The sequence below is a fragment of the Balaenoptera physalus genome (assembly GCF_965194825.1).
Source record: "Balaenoptera physalus genome assembly, chromosome: 1".
Taxonomy (NCBI): Eukaryota; Metazoa; Chordata; class Mammalia; order Artiodactyla; family Balaenopteridae; genus Balaenoptera; species Balaenoptera physalus.
The window spans coordinates 158679558-158695064 of record NC_138882.1 but is presented as its reverse complement, the minus strand read 5'-3'; the positions used below and the strand labels follow the sequence as shown (position 1 = coordinate 158695064).

General features: G+C 43.8%; 2 protein-coding genes across 3 annotated transcripts in view; one reads left to right on the top strand and one right to left on the bottom strand.

The window, feature by feature from the left end:
* The first annotated feature begins 22 nt into the window (after positions 1–22).
* MMACHC (metabolism of cobalamin associated C) lies at positions 23–4603 on the top strand. Its single transcript, XM_082455883.1, is given in 5 exon segments — positions 23–328; positions 2119–2313; positions 3047–3199; positions 3812–4142; positions 4145–4603. Coding segments are annotated over 5 exon segments (837 nt in total). The 5' UTR covers positions 23–247; the 3' UTR covers positions 4222–4603.
* Positions 4604–5331: 728 nt separating this feature from the next.
* The window catches only part of PRDX1 (peroxiredoxin 1), a 46226-nt gene continuing 36050 nt past the window's right edge, over positions 5332–15507 (bottom strand). The window contains exons 1-6 of one of the 2 annotated variants that reach the window (XM_082455968.1): positions 15025–15142; positions 14460–14576; positions 11704–11857; positions 11062–11184; positions 10609–10739; positions 5332–5687 (exon numbers count right to left, since the gene is read on the bottom strand). In XM_082455968.1, the coding sequence (XP_082312094.1) occupies positions 5602–5687; positions 10609–10739; positions 11062–11184; positions 11704–11857; positions 14460–14565 (600 nt within the window). In that variant the 5' untranslated portion in view covers positions 14566–14576; positions 15025–15142 and the 3' untranslated portion in view covers positions 5332–5601. Of the gene's footprint in view, positions 5688–10608; positions 10740–11061; positions 11185–11703; positions 11858–14459; positions 14577–15024; positions 15143–15507 lie in introns of those variants that run through there. The other variant, XM_082455967.1, reaches the window with a different exon arrangement.

Sequence of the window (15507 nt, the reverse complement as noted above, 5' to 3'; positions counted from 1 at the left end):
CACACACACACACACACACACACACACAGTGAAGCTTGCCGGGAAACCGAGTCTTTCTGCTTCTGTAGTGGCTGTCTCTAAGGACCGAATGAACTACGTATCCCAGGATGCATCGCGCAGAGCCAACGAAGTCCCTCTGCCGATCCCAGTAGTTCTTGGGAAATGGAGTCCAAGCTGCCTCAAAGCTTACCGTCCCGAGTTATCGTGAGACTCCATTCCCCAGCAGGCTCAGCGTGTAGCGTGCGCTATGGAGCCGCAAGTCGCAGAGCTGAAGCAGAAGATTGAGGACACGTTGTGCCCTTTTGGCTTCGAGGTTTACCCCTTCCAGGTTGGTTTATCCCTACTGTGGTGCTAGGGCGAAGTGTATGGTTGGCTTCGGTGCCACTGGCGTGAGGCCCGGGAGTCCTCTGAACTTTCCCGAGCTCTTCGGGCCCCGTGTTCGTTTGACGTATCGGGATAGGGTCTCAACGGGCGCTTGGGTTAAACGGGTAGAGAACTGTTGCAGGTTTGTCCTTTTACCCTCATACAATGCCGGATTGATGAATAGGAGACACCATATGATCCAGTAACCCTGTGGCTTTGTCACCTACGTAATTTACAGGAAGAAAGGTACTGTGGGGCCAGAGTCATTTTGGAAGCTTCCCGAAGGAGTTGGGAGGAGGGCAAGGTCTGGAATGTTTGCATGGCTAGAATTTAGGTCATCTGATTAGCGAAGGGCATTCATGGTGTTGAACAACCAAACAATTGGCTGGGTTGTTCCATCTACCAATAAAATGTTACATTCATGATGTTGCCAATCACCAGTGCTGGGCTGGGTATAGAAGCTATACACTTGCCTGACACAGAAGTCTGGCATCACCACCTACCCTTGTTCACATAGGTCCATTTCCCCATATCCAGTGCCCCCTGCACTGAGCCCTGTGCTTGGAAACAAAGCTAAATCAACTCAGCTTGAGCCTTTTGCTTGATGCTTAAGAGGCAGCCCACGTCCACCCCTTCTACTGAGTGGCACACAGCAGTGCTGGGAGAGGATTATAGAGGAAGAAGTAGGTTGGATCTAGCCTCAGAGAGGCTTCCCTGGAAAAAATGGAGTTGAACTATATATGAAAAGAGAGATTGGAAGGTTATGTACATCCCAAATATCAGGAAGAGCTTGAGTAAAGATGTTGAAGTAGTAGTGGTGGATGGCAGGTATGGGGGAGAGTGGGGATGCGTAGCTGGTGCAATCAGGTAGGCCTGGATAGGGGGAGCTATGGTATTGAACAGTGCCATATACAGCCCTGCCAATCATCCTAAGCTCCTCCTTCTCTCACCTCCCTAGCTCCACATACAGTCACTGAGACCTTTAGCAATCTGTCTCCTAACTATCCCAGATCCATTCCCTTCCATTCAACCCATCTATGCTCTTGGTCCAGGCCACTATTTCTCATTTGAATTTCTGCAGTAACCTCCTTGCTGTCACTTTGCCTCCATTCCATCCTCCACACTGCAGCCAGACTGATCTAAAACTGATCATGTCAGTTTACTCCTTCAATCTTCAATGGCTAGCCCCTCATTGTCACCAAATTAGACCCATATTCCTCAAATTGGTAGTATTCAAGGCCAGCCACTGTCTTACTCCTACTGATCTCTCCAGCCTTCTCTCCCTCTGCTCCCCTCTACAGATGCTTCACTTCTGTCAAACTAGACAATTTGCTATTCTCCAACTATGCCTTGCACTTTTTACCTCTTTGTTTATGCTGGGACCTATTTAAAACACACACCAGATTCTCCCTCTCCATGTCAGCCTGTAAGTTTCCTTCCTAGCCTTCAAGACTCAGCTTCCAAAAAGCCTTTTCTAATTTCAGAGAGCCTTCACTGGCCCTGTTATTGCACTAATCACAATATAATCAATTTTTTTTTTTTGTTCTTAGTTGTTTATGAATTCTTTGCCTCTATTGTAACTCCCTGTCAGATTCAGATGCGTCCCCATAAACACACATCATACATCAGTAGAATTTCATTGATTAAGATGGAGGCTGGGCAAGATGCATGAAGCCTTGAATGCGAAGCTAAGGTATGGGCCTGGCTAAGGCCTAAGTTGGCCCTCTTGTGTGGCCTGAATTTTCTCTGTTCCAGGTGGCATGGTACAATGCACTCCTGCCTCCAGCCTTCCACCTGCCCCTGCCAGGACCTACCCTGGCCTTCCTGGTACTCAGCACACCTGCCATGTTTGACCGGGCCCTCAAGCCCTTCCTGCAGAGCTGCCACCTCCAATCACTGACTGACCCTGTGGACCAGTGTGTGGCCTACCACCTGGGCCGTGTTAGAGAGGTGAGCAAGGCTGGCTGTAGCCTTCCCCAGCTTCAAAACCTGCATCTGCTTCCAGCTCCTCGAAGCTTAGTGCAGGATCTAGACCTGCCTAGGGCTAGGAGCCACTTCCTGGGCAGAAGGGTATCCTAAAGCCAGCCTTGACAATGTGATCTCTCCCCATTCTGCCTTCTCACCCCAGGTTTGGCCACCTCCTCTAGCAAACCCCCAGGTCTGAAATCAGTCTCACTCACCCTTCACTGATGGACAACTATATGATCAGATTTCCCTTGGCCTCCAAGTGAAATGGGAATAAGCCCAACATTCCCCACGCATCTCTCACCTGTCTTTGCCCTAGACCTGGAAGCTTTATGCTGTCTTTGGGGTCTTTTGAGGACAGAATACTCCCCCACTACACACTTTACATGTATACATACACACGTACACATACACTGGGTCTCCCCAAAGCTGGGCCATGTCTTCCTCCACATTGGGCCTTTGGAGGGCAGAGCCAAGTCACCCCTCATAAAGGTTTCTGAACAAGACTTTGTGTATTTCCCTTCAAACATGGGCCCTCCTAGACACAATATCGTTTTCTTCATATTGGAGCCCACAACCCCACTCCAAGTTTAAGGTCATGTTTCCCCTTTAAACATGACTTCTGAGGACAAAGCCGTGTTGACACAACTTAAGGCTCTGTTGGACGTGGTCATGATTCCTCTTGTGCTAAAAGCTTGCATCTTGTTCTCTATCACAGAGCCTCCCAGAGATGCAAGTAGAAGTCATCGCTGACTATGAGGTACACCCGAACCGGCGCCCCAAGATTCTGGCCCAGACAGCAGCCCATGTGGCAGGGGCAGCTTATTACTACCAACGACAGGATGTGGAGTCTGACCCCTGGGGAACCCAGGTCAGAGGGCAAATATGAATAGGGGCTGAGAAAGAAAAGGAAAGGAAAATCCCTCAAGATTTCAAGTCCTAGGAGTTCCCTGGTGGCCTAGTGTTTAGGATTCCGGGGTTTCACTGCTGTGGCCCGGGTTCATTACCTGGTTGGGGAACTGAGAATCCTGCAAACCACGAGGCACAGCCAAAAGAAAAAAAAAAACATTGCACGTGTCATTCTTCCACCTCCCCTGGGTAAAGGAATTGACGGGTACAATCCAGGACAAAGGTGCACCATGGTCAGGTGTCTGGTTCCTAGGGACACATCACGTTAGAGAACTAGTCTGTTTGCTCAGTCTTTGTGACAGAATGGAGGGGGCAGAGCTTTGATTAGACCAGTGGTGAGACTGGGAAGCTAAAGTTCAGCTTAAGGAACCTTTCCTTGTGGTCAGTGACTTCATGAAAAAAGTTGTCCAGGAGAGGGAATAGAGGAGTCCAGTCAAAGACTGACAGAGGCTCACATGTGGACTCAGAATGAGAAATGAGAATGAATAAGTGAACAAACCTAGCTTGCATTGCTGGTAGCTGGATTTGGTGCCAAGACGACCTCCATGACTTTTTTTTTTTACCTGCTCCCCAGCACATATCAGGTGTGTGCATACATCCCAGATTTGGGGGCTGGTTTGCCATCCGAGGGGCAGTGCTGCTGCGAGGAATAGAGGTGCCGGATCTGCCACCCACCAAGCCCCTCGACTGTGTACCTGCAAGAGCTGACCGGATCACCCTGCTTGAACGCTTCAACTTCCATTGGCGTGACTGGACTTACCGGGATGCTGTGCCACCTCAGGAGCGCTACTCAGAAGAGCAGAAGGCCTACTTTTCCACTCCGCCTGCCCAACGCTTGGCCTTATTGGGCTTGGCCCAGACCTCAGAGGAGCCTAGCTCTACATCCCAAGAGCTTCACTTTACCACATACCCAGGAAGCCTCAGAATCCCAGCAGAGGCTGGCTCAGCCCCAGGGTCTCACCACCTGCATCCCCTGGCCCTTGATACCCTCCCTCCCCTGTGGGATCCTCATTTATGACAGTGGCACCTGCTGGGACTTATTTGGCTAGATAAGATTTTACTGGGTACAAGATGATCATTTTTGATAAAGAATTATAGTAGAGATCTTAAATGAAGATAACAAGGCTTAAAGAAGTTTGGTCAAAAGACCAAAGCAGATCCAGACTTGCCACCTGCCTTGGAATATGGGATTATTACCTGTTACCATTTCTCTGCAGTGCTTCAAGATGCTACTTGTTACAGGGCTTAAGAAGCAACTATCCCCTAAATAACGGTACCTGCCTCAGAGAGTTATTATGGAGACTGAATAAATACGAAATAGTGCCTGGCATATAATAAGCTATTATTAAAGGCCCCAGGAATCCTATACTGCTGCTCATAGTTCTTGCTTGTCTGAATGCTGGAGGGGGTAGGTAGGCTGGGGTAGCCGTGTCTGGAAGGTGTCTAGAAAGGCACCACATGATATGCAGAAGGATTCTCAGTCCTGAATCTGCCCTAGCCTCAAGAGCCCAGGAGGAATCCACCTTTGCCCCACTGACAACCCTCCCTCAGGACAATGATATGAGGATAAGAACTACCCTCAAATCAAGGATAGAAACCCAGGGAAGCCAAGAGATGCTCAGCACTGTGCTTTTGACACAGAAAGCCTACCCTATGAACACCAGCGCTGTGTTTGTCTCCCCCTCCCCCTTTTAGTTCCAAAGGTACTGAAGCCTCTAACTCTGATCTTTTTACAGAACCAGTACCAGGCATTTATCAGAAGAGGCCAAGCTTCAGGTTTTCATACAGCCCTCCCAGTAGTGTAAAAGTAAATGTCAGTAATCTCATTGGGCTCTTAACCTGCAATCCAGCCTATAGCATAAATTGCAGTGCCTTGGCCAGTACTGTAGTAGGCCTTGCTCTTCTCCAGATATGGTGAAAGGAAACACCTTGCTTCGAGGTCCATTCTCTGTATCTACTTGCATTTCCCCTCAATATAATTTCCTGATTCTGAGGCACTCTCACACCTCATTTTCCCCTAAAAAGGGAAAGCAAAAAGTAAATTCCTCTTACACTCAAAGGCTAATGTCCCCCTAAAATGAAGAATCAACAAGGTCTCAGCTCAAGTTTAATAAAACTACAAAAGACCAGAAGTGATACCCTACTACTATACACGTCAGTCTGCCTGCCCCATAATACAGCTCAGGCCATTCCCTCCAGAGGAAGAAAGGCTGGCCTCCCCAACCCCTGCAGGAAAGGCCTGTCCTGTCCCACAGCACATCTGGGCTGAGTGTAAGGTCTTGTGTTTTAAGCATGACAATAGTACAAAAGAGGTTTTGTTCTCATGGCCACCTACTGCAGCCTGGCCCTAAAATGGCCCAGTGCTCACTTCTGCTTAGAGAAATATTCTTTGCTCTTCTGGACATCAGGCTTGATGGTATCACTGCCAGGCTTCCAGCCAGCTGGGCACACTGCAAGAGATAGGGTACTAATTAATAACCTGATCAGTGGTGAGCTCCACCCTCCCAAGAACAATTGGATGCCTCAAAACCAAATCTGAGCCCTAAAGAGCTTCAACATTCAGGCACCAGGAAGCCTACCCTGCAGTCTGAGATCATTCAGCCTTTTAGTACAGAACTATAAATATGTAATTTAATCCTCACAGCAGACCTAATTACTATGATACCTGATTTGTTCACAGAGTAACTGAAATTTAAAGAAATTAAGTAACAGCTTCAACTTTATGCTTTGTTCTAAAAATAATCTGTCTAAAGCATGTATGGCAAAATATTACTATTTTGTTAACAGTAGGTAGTAGGTAAATGGGTATTCATATGTTCTCTGTAATTTTATGTATGCTTCAAAAATGCACCTTTTGAAAAATAAGCTTAAATGCTCTTCAACAGATGGTGCTGGAACAGCTGGATTTCCACATGTAAAACAATGAAATTGGACATCTATTCATACCATACACAAAAAATTTACTCGAAAATGGATCAACAGCCTATATGTAAGAGCTAAAACCATAAACTCTTTGAAGAAAACACAGGGTGGTCAAACTTCATGACCTTGGATTGGGAAATGTATTCTTAGATATGATACTGAAAACACAAACAACAGTAAAAAACATAAGGTAAATTGGACTTGATCGACATTAAGGACTTTTGTAGACTAAAGGACATTATCAAGCGAGTGAAGACAACCCACAGAATGGGAAAAAATATTTATAAATCATATCTGATAAAGGATTAATAGCCAAAATTGAAATCCATAACTCCCACAGCTCAACAGACAACCCAATTCAAAAATGGGCGAAGGACTTGAAAAAAGACATATCTCCAAAGATATACAAATGGTCAAATAAACACATGAAATATGCCATCACTAGTCAAAACTACAATGAGATACCACTTCACATCCCCAAGGATGGCTATAGTTTAAAAAAAAAAAAAAGGAAAGTAAATGTTGGGAAGGATGTAAAGAACCCTTGGTATTGCTGGTGGGAATGTAAAATGGTGCACGTGCTGTGGAAAAGTTTGGCAGTTCCTCAAGAATCTAAACATAGAATTACCATGTGACCCAGCAATTCTATTCCTATATATAGCCCCAAAGTAACTGGAAACAAGGATTCAGACACCAGTTCACCAATATTTTAGCAATATTATTCACAAGAGCCAAAAGGTGGAAACAACCTGTTAACGGATGGATAGACAGAACAGTTTGTGTGTGTGTGTGTGTGTGTGTGTATGTGTGTCGGAATATTATTCAGCCTTTAAAAAGAATAATGTTCTGATACATACTACAGCCTGGATAAACCTTGAAAACATTATGCTAGGTGAAAGAAACCAAACACAAATGGATACTGTATGATTTCACTCACATGAAATACCTAGAATAGGCAAATTCAGTCACAGAAAGTAGAAGTTACCAAAGGCTGGAGGGAAAGGGGAATGGTAAGTTATTGCTTCATGGTTACTACTGCCTGTTTGGGATGATGAAAAAGAGAAACAGTGGTGACAGATGTACAACACATTGAATGTAATGAATGCCACTGAATTATGCACTTAAAAAGGTAAATTATATATAACCACAATAAAAATTGATTAATAAAAAACTTAAGTGACTTGCCCCCATACCCAAGAAAAATATAAGCTAAAAAATGACAAAGCTAGGACTGTGTAAACCCTAACACTAAGCTGCTTCTTCCCTCTAGCAGCCCTTCAGAGATCTGAAAGCAGCAAGCAGTTTGCCTTCTCAGTGTTCCTTAACTCTGCCAAACAAGAATGCCTGAAATAAGGGGCAGGACCTCCACAGAAGGTCCTGCTTGTTTCACTAAGTAACTGTCTGCTATACCTTGGTAAGCAAAAGGTCCAAGTTTGAATCTTTCGCATACTTTATGCAGAAAAGCATAACCTTTCAACCTTTCCACGATCCTGAGTTAGCAATGCTCCTTGGGCAAACCTGAGGAAAGTGAGGCAAGGGAACCAATCTCTGATTTTCCACTCTATTTGCTGTTTAGTCTTCTAGGAAGCATGTAGTCACCAAAGTCCAGTAATGGAGCAGCAAAAATCTCACTTGCTCAGGTGAAAGAGGAGAAGCCCCTTTCAGTCCAAGGATATCACAGCCTCAGATGTCAGACACTGCAAACAGCAGTCTGGGAACAAGGTATGGATGGAACAAGCACTAAATGGCAAACCCAGCTGCTTTACAAAATCTCCATTTGATTGTTACACAGTCATTAGCTTTAGTGGCACCAAAGGATTAGAACACAGGTCCTAAGCATAAACAAGCTTCCAAAAATAAAAAGCAACATAAAAGCAGAGACCAGACCCAGAGCCACTCCGTACTTTGCCAGCAGGGAAACCAAAGATTCTTCTGTCCAGGAATACAAATGATACAAAGATAGAAGGAATAATGAACCAGAAAGAAGGACCTTGACAATTTAGTCTCCTTGGCAGTAAAGCCTCTTGGCACTTAAGACTGTACCAATAATTAATGACAGGACAGAAAGATCCACACTTGGATGTTTCACTTATACCCAACAGTGCTGGTTTTTCAGAATCAATATGGAGCCCAGAAGAACTGGCTGAGTCCCACATTTACCAGCTTTCAAGTGCAGCCGAAGTACCACAACTCTCGCCAACACAGAAGGCCCTAAACAATAACTTTTTCAGCATTTTAAATTACCTAAGAAAAGGAGGGCTTTGAATTTGGATCCCAGTTCCACCATTAACTATGAATATATGCTGTGTTTAAATATTGGTTTATTTGTCCTTAAAAATAGGAACGTAGGATTTTTTCAGTAAAAAATTTCTCTGTGGTATTTGTCAGTTCCACCCTTCTCTCTGCTAAAATGTAATGTAGTTCACTTAAAGACCCCTCCCCCCCAAAAAAGTATAAAATTCAAGATCAAAAAAAATTTTAGGTAAAAATAGGAACATAGGATATACAAATATAAGGTCATTATGTTGTACACCTGAAACTAATATAATGTTATATGTCAATTACATCTCAATTTTAAAAATAGGAATGCAGGGTTATTTGTCAAATAAACAACACATGACAGCACCTCATATAGACTGCTTGGTTGGTATTTACATGCTCTCAAGCAGGAACTATCATAAGCCATAAAAGGCTGCGCACAGAAAGCTGTGCCTGTTCTAATGGGATGGGAAGCAGCAGAGAACAATAGAGTGTGAAGAAGCAAGCTTCACAGAGTCATGAAAGCTTGGGTTCAAGAGTCTATGCAAGGTCCTACCAAAGTCCAGTAAAGGGCCGACTTGGCCACTCCACAGCTCCTTCCATCTTTGTACTGAACTTCATTCTCCACCAGGGGGCAGTCTCAGCAGCTGTCTGCTCCTTTAATCCAGAGTAAAGCCCACACAGGCTTCTGCAAATGGTGCCTTCTGATTCCCATTACCTATTAGCCTTCCACTCTAGTCAAGCTAGCACTTTTGGGTCCCCCAAACAAACACCACTAATCCAGACTCTTAACTTCCACCTCCTTTAACTCACAAGATCAGAGCTGAAATGAGCCTTAGAGAGCTAGTCGGAACTACTTATTTTCTAAAGAAAGAAAATGAGATGTAATAAGACAAGAAATTTGTTCAAGTCCACCTGTGCACTTGATAATCAGTAGCACTTGATCACAACCATCTTACCCTCAATTATATTAAGCTGGGGTGGGGGTGGGGTTCAAGATCCCCTTCCCCTACATACCCAGCACCTGCAGCAGTCTGAGGAGCTAAGTTCTTAAAACTCAACCCAGTTGGGATAAGGTTATCTCATTCCAAGCAACAACTACACTGGGCGGAGGTGGGGAGCTGTCAAAAGCTAAAGCCTTATAAACTCAAAGGCTGGGAGCACGTAGTTCAGGACTTTATCAAAACACTGCAATGAGAGAATATATAAGGAGAGAGGGGCTAGAGCAGTAAGAAGGACCTGCACCCTAGCAAATGCTAGATAAAAACCGTAAATTGAATCTACTCGGTCATGTTCAGACTCACAAAAACATCATCTTTCATCCTGAAACTTCTAACGAAGAACCTTGGTATTTCATCTCAAACCCTTCAGCCCTAACCCCTCCTTCCTTAAAAAAATTTTTATATTGAGCACATATATAGTTTGGTATTTGTTGATTATAAGTCTTACATATACAACCACACTGCGCCAACAGAATGGATTTTTAAAAGATAAAAATGTATTAACTGTTTCTACCTACTGTCTTTGGATAAGTTATCTTAGTCCTATTTTCATTTCCATTTTCCAAAACTGGTTGGACATTACCTTTTTAAAGATTTTTTTGTTTGATGTGGACTATTTTTTAAGTCTTTATTGAATTTGTTACAACATTCCTTCTGTTTTATGTTTTGGTTTTTTTGGCCACAAGGCACGTGGGATCTTAGCTCCCCGACCAGAGATCGAACCCACATGCCCTGCACTGGAAGGCGAAGTGTTAACCACTGGACCACCAGGGAAGTCCCTACCTTTATTTTTTAAAACCCCAATGAAACAAATATGGTCTACAGGGATTAAGCTCTCCCCCCAATAAACACTTGTCAAGAGCGGCATGGTTCATGTCTAGGTGTGATTCCCAGCCTTTTGTTTTGCCCTTAACATACCTACGGGATCCTCCTATACTCTTTTAATAAGTTGAATCTGTAGCAGTGAGTGATACTAAATGATCAGGGCAGAAGCTGGGAATACGTGGTTGGAACAAGAAGCCTTTATATTCTCCTCCCTGGGCTTTTCCATTGCCCCACCCCCACAACCCACTATAATCCAGAGATGGCAACTTCTTGTAGAGACATAATCACCCTTTTCTTGTCTGGTAGACTTTGTTCCTACCATCTTTCCCACTCTGCTGTCCTGTCACCAGGGAGACTGACTTACCTTCCCCATGTTTGTCAGTAAACTGGAAGGCCTGAACTAGTCTCAGTGTCTCATCCACAGAACGGCCAACAGGAAGGTCATTTATGGTGATCTGTCTAAGGATACCTTTATCATCAATAATAAAAAGGCCCCTGGAAAAAAGTATTAAAGGTTTGAGAGAGACGGTACAGTTTTAGAAATTGCTTTCTTAGAATAGAGAAGAAATGGAAATAGGCTGGTCTCCCACACTTGCACTGGCCTTCCCCTTAGGCCCTGCATAAAAAAATGAAATGAAACCATCATGCCATACACCTTAAACTTACAGTGATGTCTATCAATTATTTCTCAATACAACAGGAAAAAAAATGAAATGAGAAAAGTCTCCACAGATCAGGGCTCTACTTTTCAAATAAAAGGTCCTCAGCCAATCAGATAATTTTCCTGATGACTGTCAGCCCCCCAGCAGGTATATACCTGAATGAGATGCCTTCATCGGCCTTTAAGACCCCATAGTCCTGAGCAATGGTGTGCTTGGGGTCTGATATCAAGGGAATGTTCATGGGTCCCAGTCCTCCTTGTTTCTTGGGTGTGTTGATCCTACAGCAAAAAGCACACATACAATCACATTCATTCGAACGCTTGTGTAGCAAAAGCATTAACTCTAAGTATTCCTTCTCCTGTCCAACATTCCTAATCTAACTCCCCAAAAAACTTCAAACTTTTTCCAGCAGTAAAATAACCGGCTGAGGACAGTTAAGGTCACCAGGGTACACTCAGCTGTAATCCAAGCTGCTTTTCCTCTGCTGCCAGGCAGTAAGAACAACAAGAGAAGTCACAGCATTTGTAGTCCTTCTATGAGGAGCCAGAAATCAATACTTGAGAAAGTCTATTGCCAAAGCCTCCCAGTCCCAGTTGCTGCTTAATTTAAAAGTCCATATACCTGGACTTCCCTGGTGGTACAGTGGTTAAGACTCTGCGCTTCCACTGCAGGGGGCACAGGTTCCATTCCTGGTCGGGGAATTAAGACCCACATGCCACACAGTGCGGCCAAAAAAAAATAATAATAGTAGTAATTTAAAAAAAAAACCTCCATGCCAAATGGACCAAGATGTTTACCATGCCAGGTGACAGAAGTGAGAATCCACAGAAGCACCAATCACTTGGCAGTTGAGTTTCTTAAATTCTTCTGCCCTATCACTGAAAGCAATGATCTCCGTGGGGCACACAAAGGTGAAGTCAAGAGGGTAAAAGAAGAACACAACATATTTTCCTGGGGGAAAAAAAAGCCCAAGTTAGCCTTTGAAACAGACTTCCTGGGACTTCCCTGGTGGTGCAGTGGTTAAGAATCCACCTGCCAATGCAGGGGACACGGGTTTGAGCCCTGATCTGGGAAGATCCCACATGCCGCAGAGCAACTAAGCCCATGTGCCACAACTACTCAAGCCCACACGCCTAGAGCCCGTGCTCGGCAACAAAAGAAGCCACCGCAATGAGAAGCCCGTGCACCGCAACAAAGAGTAGTCCCCACTCGCTGCAACTAGAGAAAGCCCGCGTGCAGCAACAAAAACCCAACGCAGCCATAAATAAATAAATAAATGTATTAAAAAAAAAAAAGAAACAGACTTCCTTGCTTTATAGAGAATGTAAACCTGAAGACATTTTCCTATGGAAAAAAGAAGGCTTTTTAAGTTGATGGCAGACCATTTGTTAAAATGCCAAGATGCTCAACAGAGAAGACTCCTTGCAGCTACTGTCAGAACCTCTTCCACAAGAAAAAGTTCCAGTTTCCATGCTTTATTTTCCTGCCTCCATGTTAGCTGCCAACTACAGATAAACGCTGTTCCGTCTAATTTTGATCTTCTTTGGATAGTTAAAATCAGCACAAACACCAAGTTCTCCAGTGAAGAAAAAAAGCAAAGATGCAATTATCTACTGGACGGTCTAATGCCAATGCTTATATAATCAGTGCCCAGAAAGAGCTGAATTGCTGCATTCTCTAATGCAAGGCAATAAGACCAACAAGAGAAAGTCAGAACCTTTGCAATTCTTCCACAACGAACCACAGTAACGTGATGGGTAAGATTTGTTTATTTATTTATTTATTTATTTAGGCTGCATTGGGTCTTCCTTGTGGCTTCCTTGCGGCACGAGGGATCTTCCTTGCAGTGTGCACGGGCTTCACTCTAGTTGCAGTGTGCAGGCTCTGTAGTTGTGGCGCACGGGCTTAGGTTGACCCGCAGCATGTGGCATCTTAGTTCCCCAACTGGGGATTGAACCCACGTCCCTTGCACTGGAAGGGGTACTCTTAACCACTGGACCACCAGGGAAGTCTCTGATGGCTAAGGTTTAAGTGATCACCTGAATAACCACAAACATGTTTCAAACAAGCCTGATAGGACAAGCAAAGAAAAAATTTATAAGGCAAAAGTTCTAAAAATTCTCCTGGTAGGTAACAGAATTTCTAGTTGCAATTTTATGAAACTCATTCTGATTACCAATTGAAGTATTCTAGATCTTCAACCTGAGGGCAGCTTCTCACCATACCTAATGGGCTGAGCTATTTGGAACAATTTCAAATATTCACTTTTTTCCAGATAGCAACAATGTTTGAAAGTCAAAAACAAGCAGGTCCTTTTGACATTCACTTTGAAAGCCAAAATCACTATAAACACACTCACCTAAACAACCTTCCTCAGGAGCTTTGCCTAACAAGCTCCAGCAGGTCAAGCCCTGGAGGGCACAGAATAGCTCTTCCTAAACCTCATGCCTTTGCCCCTGGGCCAGGGTCACCTCCCTATGGTGCGCTACCTACCTTGTTTGCCAGGAGGAGCTTCTCTCCATAGGGCCCCACTTATCTGCTCTCATTCCAACCAATATGTGTAATTTGTTAAGAAACCTAGTCACAGGTTCTACCCAAAAGCTGACTCTAGGAACCGACTGCTACACCACCAAGAAAGGTATACTGGACACCTGAGTTTCAGGTTTGCATTCTAAGGAATTTGTATTTTCAATTGTCCCAGAAGACCCTGCTGCTCCAAGACTGCAAAGTAAAAAGAGCCTCATTAGAACTTGCTAGGTGTCTACTTGAAACTATTTAGCAGAAAGGAGAGTTATTCTAATTGTGACATCAATTTTTCTCTGGGGGCAAAATAGTCAAGGGAATGTGCCTAAGCCCTTTGCCTAATACAGCAATCATGACACACATATTTCTTTTTTTAATTATTATTATTTATTTATTTATTTTTGGCTGTGTTGGGTCTTTGTTTCTGTGCAAGGGCTTTTCCCTCGGTGCGCGGGCCTCTCACTATCGCAGCCTCTCTTGTTGCAGAGCACAAGCTCCAGACACGCAGGCTCAGTAGTTGTGGCTCACGGGCCTAGTTGCTCCACGGCATGCGGTATCGTCCCAGACCAGGGCTCGAACCCGTGTCCCCTGCATTGGCAGGCAGATTCTCAACCACTGCGCCACCAGGGAAGCCCAACACACATATTTTTTAAACTGAACTGAATATACAGTCTCACAGCTCCAAAGACTTGAGGTCTGAGACTTTAAATTGTTGAAGGCCTTTTATAACACGATAATGAGAATATCTCCAATAATATAATTGAGGAGCAATACTGGAAAGATAATAAAGATATATGTCCAGACTTAATGAAGCATGTGCTTTCTCCAGAAGCAGTTTGGCCTTAGGATATCTACCCTATGTTCACTGATGATAATCACCACTTCAATAGGAAGACAAAGCCTCTTACCCTAAAGACACAGGAGATATAAAAATCATTTTACAATCAAATATAACAAGAGATACAGAAAATGAACAAGCCATCCCTAGACTGTAACATAATTCCATATTAATGAACCTAACTACTCTTACCTTTGTAGTCAGATAGGCTGATATCTTTGAACTGACCATCTGGCATTACAGCAGTTGCTTTGAACTGGGGGGCATGGTGCCCAATTTTGGCATTTCCTGAAGACATATTGCGATCAGCTGGAAAAGATAAAAGAGGAAGTCAATTAGAAACAAGCCTTACCTTTCTAGATAACCAGCAACTTTCATCTACTTAGAGACTTAGCTGTAGAAAGTGTCCAGTGATGCTGAATATACAATAACTTTTATTTATACTTATTTGGCTGTGCCGGGTCTTCGTTGCAGAGTGCAGGATCTTTAGTTGCGGCACGCAGGATCTTTAGTTGTGGTATGCGGGATCTAGTTCCCTGACCAGGGATCAAACCCGGGCCCCCTGCATTGGGAGTGCGGAGTCTTAACCACTGGACCACCGGGGAAGTCCCTACATTAACTTTTATAATAGTAAGAAGCATGAACCAAGCTTTCCAACTTTTCAAACAAAAATATTACACATCTCTGAATCTCAGCTCTGTTTTCATTTTTTTTTGTATTGTGCATTTGAAGTTTATTTTTGTTTTTATTTTTTTACCTTTTATTGGAGTACAGCTGATTTACAATGTTATGTTTTCATTTTAAAATGGAAATTTCTTTATCAATTGGAGTAAACTCTTACTGTTCCTGAACCATCATTTGTACAATTACATTTTCTTCTGTACTTTCATTACACACATGCAGAGAGAGAAAGAGATGGAAACTCTCAAACCTGGACCCAAATGCACAATGCCATAAACACTGAGCACCTGACTCCCAGAAGCTGCCATGCTGCCCTTTCCCTGGACTGCACCTCCATCTGCCTTCAGAATGTGGTAAGCACACTTTGACCTTTCTCCAGGTAGATTTGCCCAAGACAGCACATACCCTAAAGCCAATCCAACTTTTTCAAGGTGCAAGACCAAGATTTATGGCATCGGCTCTATTTCAAAATTCTAGGTGTTGTGTTTAAGGCCCAGAAGTCCTTTCAAAAGTGGGTTTCTTACCTCTGGGGCCAAGATCCTGGGGCAGTAATAAGTAG